Consider the following 10,456-nt stretch of genomic DNA (forward strand, 5'->3'; position numbering starts at 1 on the left):
GCTTCAGCGAAAGCCTGCATTCGCCCCATAGGACGCACACACATTTCTCCTTCATTTTTGGAGGGGGGAAAGTGTGTCCTATAGGGCGAAAAATACGGTATTCATTAGCCTTTAAAAATAACATTTTGCCTATGCACAGCATCTTGTGATAGAGCAGAGGAAAACTTTAGCTGTGGATTTTTACAGTTTTGAGGCCTGGGGTGATTGGGGGGGGGGTGACTTCGGGCCTAGATGGGGTCACCTGTCTTCACCTTCCTTCAGGATGGGTGAATGTTCCTTGGGGACTTAACTTCTTCACCAAGCACTTAAACTATGGAACTCCCTGCCACAGGAGGCAGCCCAATCACCCACTTGGATGGCTTTAAAAGAGAAGGGAAAGGCTGTCAATGGCTCCTAGCTTCAGTGGCCATGTTCCACCTCTGCTGTCAGGGTTGCTGTGAGGGCGCTTGGGAGGAAAGGTGGCAAAACAATGCGATAACAAATGAAATGTATGGAATTGGGAAGTGTGACGTTAGGGTGGATTATCTCCTGCAGCCTAATCCCAGACAGAAACCCTGCTCCACAGAGAATAATCTCCCTTGCCCAGTTTGCTGCTAGTGTTTGCTATTCTCCTGAACGGTTCCAGTGTTGCCTTTCTCCCCGCCAAAAAATAATATTCATTTTAGCACTGCAGGCGTGTCGCCCTGCACTCAGCTGGCAGCACTAACCCCTGAGGGGGCTCATCAGAACTGAAATGCAATTCACTTAATCCTGCTGCCTAGCAACCCTTCAAAGGGTTTTCTCAGGGACAGGAAATCAGATATGTCTAAGGAGAGGCCTTTTATTCCACCCCACCTTGTCCTCCTGCTTTTGGATTCTTTTCCTCACAGAAAGATCGTGTCAGAAACCCTGGAAGAACTACTGAAATCCATATACAGGAATCTAGCATGCCAGGGAGATAGCTTCCTGTGTCCCAAATGGCTTTTTAAAAATGGACGTTTCCCCCCTGTTATAAGGCCTAAATTTCTGGGACATAGCCGGTATTTAGCCCTCGTAAGCAGCATCTGGGCGGAAATCGCTGGAAAGTCTGGGAAAATCTGGACGTATGGCAGCCCACATGGGCAGTGTAGATTTGGGCAAATGTCATTAAAAAATAACAAAACACCCCCCCCCCCTTTTAAAGCTCAACAACTCTGCCCCCCCCCAAAAAAAAACCTTTTTGAAATATGGCAACCCTTACTTAATTGACACTGAAATGAGAATGCCTGTCTCAGCATCCCTGGCTGAGGAGCAGGTGAGAAGGCCCTGCCTGGGTGATGCTGGAGGGACCAGGGTTTCATTGGTAAGACGAGAAGTAATAACAATAGTACAGTGGCGCACCGCAAGACGAATGCCTCGCAAGACAGAAAACCCGCTAGACGAAAGGGTTTTCCGTTTTGGAGGTGCTTCGCAGGACGAATTTGCTATGGGCTTGCTTCGCAAGACGAAAATGTCTTGCGATTCCTGGGGGGTTTTTTCCGCTCCCCACCCCCTTTTTCTAAGGCACTAAGCTGCTAATAGCCTTTTAGCAGCTAATCCGCTAATCCCTTAAGCCTTTAATAGCCGCTAAACCGCTAATGGACTTGCTTCACAAGAGGAAAAAACCGCTAGACGAAGAGACTCACGGAACGGATTCTTTTTGTCTTGCGAGGCACCACTGTATTCGCAGAAACAAAGAAAGTCTATAGACTTGATGGCAGGGTTTAATAAACATTCACATTGTTAGCATTAGAAAATGTGTAGAAGATAGAGAAATAATATGGTGTATTCATTGTTATTTTTATGTTTTTAGGTTTGGTGTTATTGTATAAATATGTTATTAGTAGCTTTTTCTTTTAGGAGGTAGCAAAGTTGGTGAAAGGAGAAACAAACTGGAAGCGGAAGTTGGGGGAAGCCTAGGAGCGGGAGGGAGGGAGGAATGCATAGTAAATGTTATGAATATGAGATGTGTAAGGAATGAAAAAGAAAAATGAATAAAAAAATTAAAAATAAAGATTCCAGGAGTTCCTGGTGCTTATCTAGGCTTCACTTTCCTTTGGAATGAGGAACAGACTCTGGCGTCTTTTAAGATACATGGTTTATTTGCACATACATGAAACCTGAGCTTACAGTGGAGGGGCTCACAGCATTAACACCCCAAGAGGGTCTGGGTTCAACTTATCAGAGAGTCCACACCGGAGAAAGGCCGTACAAGAGTTTGGTGTGCATGAAAACCTTCCAGGGACGGACCTTCCGCACAAGAGAATCCACACAGGGGAGAGGCCTATCAAGTGCCTGGGTTGTGGGAAAAGCTTCCTTAACAGCCGAGACCTCACTGCTCATTAAAGAATGCATGCAGAGACAAACGGATAAATTTGAGTGGGTGGAAAACATGTCGGAAACGCGCTCCTGATCTTAGGGATTTTAGGTTAATTATACAGAAATAGCTGTATGAAATCGCTATCCTTTTCGTTCCTGCATTTCTTGTGGAGAATTGAGACAATGACATCGCGAGCCTGCTGCACTCCAGACAGTTCATAAAATAAATGTGGTGTAGTGGTTGGAGTGTTGGATTAGGACCTGGGAGTCCAGGGTTCGAATCCCTACTCAGCCCAGAAGTTCTCTGGAGAACCTTGGGCCAGTCATTGCCTCGCAGCCTAGTCTACCTTGCAGGGTTCTTGTGAGAATTCCATGTGTACCTCCTGGGAGAAAAGGATGAGATATAAATGCAACCAGTCAATCAATCAATCAATCAAATAACACATTGGTCTTCCTCATTAGTCAGTTCCTGTTCCCACAGGGGTGGGAGACAGGGGCTGTGATTCACTGCAGGATCCTCCTTGAATGATGGGCTTCTGACCAACCATCTTTCCATACACAACACAGATGTCTTGCTCTTTGGGGGCACCAACAGTGGGCTGCAATGTGGCTTTCCAATCTCCTCCTCCACCATCAACATCCCCTGGGTGCGTTTCCTCAGGATACCCAATTCTGATATGGACTGTGTGCTTTTGTAGGACACCTTGCTCAGACACAATGCAGATGTCTTGTCCCTTAGCAGCATCAACAACAGTCTGGGCTGGAGGTTCCCTGGGGACACTGGAATCTAGTTTGCTGTGAACGGGACCCTCCACTGAGTGGGTTTCCTGCAATCACGCCTTTCTCTCGCAGATGTTGGGGTTCTACCAGATGTTTTCCTCACCTACAATGCACACATCCTGCTCCTTAACAGCAGCAGGAATTGCCTGCACTGGGATATCCCAGGGGGATCTGCAACCTCCTCCATGAGGAATGGGTTCCTCCTCCTCCTCGACTGGGTGGGCTTTCTGCTGACCCCCCGGTCTCTTGTGGATGATGGGCTTTTGCCTGATGGGTTCCCCATAGACAATGCACAGGTCTGGCGTCTTGCAAGCATCAGGCATCGTCATCCTGGCTGTGGCAGCAACAACGGTCGGAGCTGGAGTTTTACTTGGGACACTGGAGTCTAGCTTGCTGTGAACAGGACCCTCCCCTGAGCTGATTTTCTGCAAACATGCCTTTCGCTCGCCGGTTTTGGGGAACTGCCAGATGTTTTCCTCACCCACAATGCACACATCCTGCTCCTTAGGAGCACCAGGAATTTTCCACACTGGGATATCCCAGGGGGACCTGCAACCTCCTCCACGAGGAAGGGGTTCCTCCTCCTCCTCTGGGAAGGCTTTCTTCTGACCCCCCGGTCTCTTGTGGATGATGGGCTTTTGCCTGATGGGTTCCCCATAGACAATGCACAGGTCTTGCTCCTTGCAAGCAGCAGGCATCGTCATCCTGGCTGTGGCCCAGGTGGTCTTCTTGCAGCTTTCTTCGGAGGCACAGGCGTCTTTGGCTTCATCTCCTGGCTGCCACTTTGTCTTTGCCTGTTTAGGAAAGTAGATTGATTGAAATGAGGAATCTTGAGAATAGGAAATACAGATGAGCAGCTCCCCTTTCAGAGGGTACTTTTGAGTGCCGCATACGTAGCCTGCATTTCTGACACTCCCAGCGTTGTTTTATGAAAATAGCTCACAATATAATATTTCCTTCATGATCCTACACAAGAGAATAGGAATCCTGGCCACTTAGTTTAGTACTGTCTGGATTGAACCTGCAACCTTCTGCAATGCAGGGCCAAGGCCGTTTAGGGCTTTCAAGGTCAGCACCAACACTTTGAATTGTGCTCGGAAACGCACTGGGAGCCAATGTAGGTCTTTCAGGACCGGTGTTATGAGGTCTTGGCGGCCGCTCCCAGTCACCAGTCCAGCTGCTGCATTTTGGATTAGTGGTACCGTATTTTTTGCTTTATAAGACACACCCAACCATAAGACGCACCTAGTTTTTAGAGGAAGAAAACAAGAAAGCAACACAAAGCCTCTTGAGCGAAGAGGCAGGAGCGCTCCAGCTGCGCTCAAGTGGCTTTGCATGGTTATCCCTGAAGCCAGGAGAGCAAGAGGGATCGGTGCACACCAATCCCTCTTGCTCTTCTGGCTTCTGGGATAGCTGTGCAGCCTGCATTCGCTCCATAAGACGAACACACATTTCCTTTTCAGGAGGGAAAAAGTGTGTCTTATAGAGCGAAAAATACGGTAGTTTCCGGGTCACTTTCAAAGGTAGCCCCACGCAGAGCGCATTGCAGTAGTCCAAGCAGGAGATAACTGGACTTATAATAATATAATAATAATAATTTATTATTTATAACCCGCCCATCAGGCTGAGTCTCCTCAGCCACTCTGGGAGGCTCCCAATCACATGTTAAAAACAATACAGCATTAAATATTAAAAACTTCCCTAAACAGGGCTGCCTTCAGATGTCTTTTAAAAATAGGATAGCTGCTTATTTCCTTGACATCTGATGGGAGGGTATTCCACAGGGTGGGCACCACTACCAAGAAGGCCCTCTGCCTGGTCCCCTGTAACCTCACTTCTCACAATGAGGGAACTGCCAGAAGGCCCTTGGTGCTGGACCTCAGTGTCCGGGCTGAACGATGGGAGTGGAGACGCTCCTTCAGGTATACTGGGCCAAGACAGTTTAGGGCTTTAAAGGTCAGCACCAACACTTTGAATTGTGCTTGGAAACATACTTATATACATGTGTGCGTGTATTTTAAATCTTTCGCCCTCCCCAGTTGGATAAGGTTGCTCATAACAGCTGCAATCCTATGTCGCCTCCCAATTTATTTGTTTCTTAAAAGGCCCAGCGGCTTTTAAATCTGGGCTTCCCTGCCATTCCTGTCCTGATTCCAGCCTGCGAGCTTTCTGGATTAGCTATGAATCCAGGGGAGAGAATCGAAACCATTAAAATGGACTCAGGACGTGCGCAAATGGAAAGCTCAGATCCGGGCCCACGGTTTGCTGAGTGATTCTCACCCTCTCTAGCTCAACCACCAACTAAAAAAATAAAAAGGAAACCAGCCAATGTTACCATTTCCAGATGTGCCATCCTAGAGAAGGGAACTTGCAGCGTCCGAAGAGGCTGATTGGCCAAGGTCCTGATGTCACTCTGGAAGCACCGCCTTCACTATGGAGGGCAGGAAACTACCTGTGCGAAAAAATAACAAGAGATGTCTAAAGAGTGCAAAGCAGTTGCAGCGCCAATAGTGGGCTGAATTGTTATGTGTTTCATTGGTTCAATGCATTTTATTACCTGGTGGGATTAATTATATCTTCATTTGATATAATTAATTTTTTAGGGCTGTCTGGCAAAGGCCGATAACTAATAAAACAGGTTAAATAAAATATACAAATATTAACTGCATTGTAGACAGCAGCAATAAACACTAAAAGCAGAGGTAAACACTGAGAACAGTGTGGAACAGCAGAAGCCTTTGCTTGTTTACTCATGAGTAAGTCCTACTTCATCCTATGCCCTTTTAAAATGTGGTTTGGGGGGGCTATTGGGTTGTTGTTTTTATTTTGATTATATGTTTTGTGGTTTTACATTTTGATTTTGTACTGTGAACTGCCCTGAGACCTAGAGGTATAAGGGTGGTGTTATAAGAATTCTAAGGTGCCAAATATAAAATAAACGTTCATAAATGTACAAGGCAAACACTTTGTTGTTGTTGTTTAGTCGTTCAGTCGTGTCCGACTCTTTGTGACCCCATGGACCAGAGCACGCCAGGCACTCCTGTCTTCCACTGCCTCCCGCAGTTTGGTCAGACTCATGTTTGTGGCAAACACTTACGTAAGTATATAAACCATGTGTCTGAAATAGTACAGGAGAGTAATCCCGAAGCCATTTTGACTCTCCCAAATTGACCTCAAATATTTCTCTGCAAGGAGAAAGGAAAGCCTTCCCATTGTCTCTTTGCTTGCAAATCCAGTCTTAAGGGCATATTTGTGTATGAATAGGGTGAGCCTGTGACCTGGATTCAGGAATTAAAGTATTTACCATTACAAAAGAATGGCCAGGCTGCCCACCTAATGCAATCAGTGACCATTGAGTATCTTAGCAGGCAGGATTTCTGCCTCCTTCTGTGATGTATGTAGGATGTCTTTTGGGGAGGTGTCTTGGGCTACAGGGTGGGCAATTTCAAACTTCTATATAAGGGCATATATAGAAGTTTGAAATTGCCCACCCTGTAACTTTAGGCTGGAAAAGAAATTTGCAGGCAGTCCAGGGAGACGATTTGAGAGCCTCGGACATAAGGGAACTGGGTTAGGGAATTAATTCTGACAGAAAAGAATGATAAAATTGGTAAAAAAGACTGGCAGTACCTGATACCAGGGGGATGATGTGGTGGGGAAAATTGGGAATTTCTAAAAATAGTATTTATATAATATGGTATGATTAAGTATAATTGGGAGATGGTGGAATGATTTTATTTGGCTTTTGTGGGAAACAACATAAAGATATAAGATATTAAGTTATAAAGGTATATGATTTAAAAGTATAAGATTTAAGGTTTTTTACTCTTTTATTGTTTTTTTTTTTAACTAGAGAATTGGAGTTTAGATAATTTTTTTTTTTTAGATGCTTACTTAAATTGTGATGTTGATAAGAGAATAAGATATAAATGGATTAAGGTAAATAAGTGAGTAAGCAGTAAAAGATGGAAAGAATTTGCTGACCTGATTAATAACTGGAATACAGAAGGGGAGGTGGGAGGAGGCCGAGGAAATAAGTTATTGAAAAATAGATGTTGAAGGATGGAGATTTATCTTTTTCTTTAACGTTTTTGCTTTTCCTTTTTTTTCTGTGCTGGTGGGAAGGGTGGAGGGAGGGTGTGGGTTTTTTCATTACTCTTTTTTGTGTATATTTTGGTTTTTTCTTCTTTCTCCCTTCTTTTTCTTTTTTTTTTATCTTGTTGCATTTGACTCTGTTTTTGTAACTTTGTGTTTTCTGGAAAACTAATAAATATTATTTTTTTTAAAAAAACTTCTATATAAGGGCTTGTGCCCCATTGTTCTGGGATTCTCCTCCCTCCTGCGTGTGGGGAGTGGGAACCCTGTTGCAACAGTTTAATAAAGGACTCTATATGGGCTCTTGGATACCCCGAAGGGAAAAGGAGCAGGTTTTTTCTTATAACAGTGGTATATTAATAATAATAACAATAACAACAATAGTAATAGTAATAATAATAATAATAGGCTCCAGGTGTTTATGTGGGAAGTGCAAAGGCTGCTGGGAATTGGAGTTCACAGAAAAACAAACTGTGCCAGGGAGGAAGATTGATCTGAAAAGGGAAATTAAACAGCAGAGAGAGAAAGATCCTCTTTCTCCCTCTTGCCCTTGGATTTAATAGCGTTCTTGTTGTGTTTTTAAAAAAATTGTGGCTCAGTTTCACATATTGTCAACATAGTAACATCAACTTTTGTGGTTTCCTTAAAAAAAATATTTCTGACCCTGATAATATGTTAGCTTGACCTTGGGCATTCTGTTTTCCACAGTGGCTAAATCGGATAGCTCTAGGAAGACCAATTACTGGACACAGAGAACCCAGAATCTGTGGGGATTTTGAGGAAGGTAGAAGAGGATGTCTTGATTAAATATTATCCCTCCTCACTCACCCTAGTGAGAAAACCATCAGAACACATTCCCTTGCAAGTTGGTGATTCGTTAGAATCCTTTAAATTAAGCAATCCAGTCTTGCTTGTTCCTGGTAAGTTTCCCCTTAGTATTTCCCTCTTAAAATAACAACAACAACAACACAGTAGTCTTCTTTAAGAGTAAAGTTTACTTACCTTGTGGCTTCTATCCTCTGTAAAGATAAAACCATGTGCAGCTGGATAAGAGCCAGAAGAGGAGGTCCAGGAGAAAGGGGAGATGGCCATGTGCTCAGCCCTTTTAAAGGGACTGCTAGGGCCACACCCACCTACCTGGTCACACACCAGGGGAGGGGGCTCCAGAACAGGTATGGCAGGAAGTCCTCCCATTTCTGGAGCCACATTCCCCCTGTGGGTCCACTCTAGGCAACAGGAAAATGTTGTACTTGACTGCTTCAGTGTTGATATAATCCCACATGCCCCTTTCTCAGACAATACAACATACACTTATAAACACAATTTTTATTCAACCGCCCTGTTATGTACTGAGTTGAATAGGATCCAAATTGCAGCAGTCTGATTGGTCCTAGAACAATAGGGTTCAGAATGCAGCAGTCTGATTGGTCCTAGAACAATAGGGTCCAGAATGCAGCAGTCGGATTTGTCCACAGGTGCCACCCAATCCAACTCCAGGTGAAAGTGAATCCGCAACCTGATTGGCCTACAGGAGAATCCCGGAATTAGCCAATCACGTGGGGCCCATTATTAATAATGTATATAAAGCAGACAGTCCAGGGATACATTCCATTTTTCACTACTATGAGCTGAATAAAGAGCATGAAATCCACACTCGACTCTGAGTATATTTCACACCTAGAGTCCAAGCTTGACACGTAGGTTCTGGAACTGCAGTCATGTCCTCGGTATGGCAATAAGACCGTTACACAAGTCCCTCTTGCACAAAGTGGTACTTCTTCACCCCGATGCACTTTGTCCTTGCGTGGAATTTCTCACTCTGAGACAGCTTTAGGCAATCCTGGTTGCCCTCCATCAAACTGACAGGTTCCTTTTTCACCAACCCAAAGTCCTCCGTTAGTTGATTAAGCCAGGCTAAGATCCTTGCAAGAATTTTGCCGCCGGCAGCTAATAAAAGAAGCCCCAACAGTTTCCACAATCCATTCTGTCATTTTAATTTTTACTTTAAAAAGAGATTGATAATTTTGGCATCCCTAAATTTTGCTGGGATCTCCTCTCTCTCCCAGATTTTTAAACGAGTTTTGGAGTATGCCAGCTTTCAGTGTTTCACAGAACACTTCATCAGTGCGCAGAAGTTCATAAAAACGAGAGACACCTGCATTTTGATGTATTTTTAATCCTTGTTGGAAGCCGCCCAGAGTGGCTGGGGAAACCCAGCCAGATGGGCGGAGTACAAATTATTATTATTATTATTATTATTATTATTATACTGTAAGTGATCTCTTACCACAGTAAGCCACATTGTTTTAAGAAGTTTGCTGTATATATTTAAGAGGTCATGAAGAATCGGATACGACTAAACGACTAAACAACAACAACATATATATCCCACCCTTCCATTTAAAAAAAATGTTTGGGGTGGCTCATAGCATATTAAAAATAGCTAAAAAAGGAAATTTGCATGAGTCTTCCTTGGTTTCACAGAACCAATCGCCTAGGTCTGTCCTAGCACATCTCTGAGACATCTCTGCTCAAAAATATTGTCAAATCCTCTTTCAAAGCCCATCTCAGACGGTGCCCTACATTTGGGGCAGCATATTCCATCAGGGCTCTTCTTATGTTCTGACAGTATTAAGAGAAAACATTTTTCTCTGTGTCCAATTTTCTCTGTACGAAGTAACAGGAGAGCTTCACCTGCTGGATTTCCTCCTGTAGTGGTAGTATTAAAGGTGTAGCCAGAAAATAAATAAATAGCAATCCGAGACGATTAAAACCTAGGATCACCCCCTTCTCTCTCTTTTAAGGCAAAGTATTTCTCACGCCTTTAACGGCTATGTCGCAGGCAGAAATCCATCCGGAGCAAAGCTTCACCTGTGGAGTTCCCTACTGCCACGCACCTATTAAAGAGGCAGCAGCCCCGTCATTAGCAATCTCAGATAATAAAGAAATTGTATTACCATTCTCTGAACAAAAATGGCTGAGCTCCGCTACAACTTTACCAGCTTGTAGCAGGCAGAAACCCACCAGGTGCAGCAAGGAAGTGAAGTGATAGGGAGAAACTTCCACTGTTGGATCTTTCTGCCTGGGAGGGAGAGAGAACAAGGGAGCGGAAACTAGATCCCAGATCCAGACTTTGCGTTTTAAATGAGCTACAGAAGAAAGCTTACTCTGTATTCCTAGAGAAACCAGTCAGTAGGATGTAAGACAGAGCAAAGATCTCCCCTCTTTTAAAGATGGATATGCATCTTGCTGAACCCTTAATTTA

The 10,456-nt window shown here is 44.1% G+C and overlaps 1 protein-coding gene across 3 annotated transcripts; it reads right to left on the minus strand.

Moving 5' to 3' along the window:
• Nucleotides 1-2,080: 2,080 nt before the first annotated feature.
• LOC310670874 (uncharacterized protein) lies at nt 2,081-8,616 on the minus strand. Of its 3 annotated transcripts, none has more exons than XM_083426695.1 (3): nt 8,325-8,616; nt 5,432-5,544; nt 2,081-3,890 (listed from the first exon to the last, which is right to left on the minus strand). In XM_083426695.1, exons 2-3 carry the CDS (start codon nt 5,447-5,449, stop codon nt 3,180-3,182), a joined length of 729 nt encoding a protein of 242 aa, XP_083282821.1. In that variant the 5' UTR covers nt 5,450-5,544; nt 8,325-8,616; the 3' UTR covers nt 2,081-3,179. The 3 variants fall into 3 exon arrangements, with proteins under 3 accessions (XP_083282821.1, XP_083282819.1, XP_083282820.1); XM_083426693.1 differs by having other exon boundaries at nt 5,432-5,548; nt 8,194-8,615; XM_083426694.1 differs by lacking the exon at nt 8,325-8,616 and adding an exon at nt 5,654-5,725 and having other exon boundaries at nt 5,432-5,548.
• Between the last annotated feature and the right edge of the window lie 1,840 nt (nt 8,617-10,456).

Source organism: Podarcis tiliguerta (assembly GCF_965153285.1).
Source record: "Podarcis tiliguerta genome assembly, chromosome: 2".
In the NCBI taxonomy this organism is placed as follows: domain Eukaryota; kingdom Metazoa; phylum Chordata; class Lepidosauria; order Squamata; family Lacertidae; genus Podarcis; species Podarcis tiliguerta.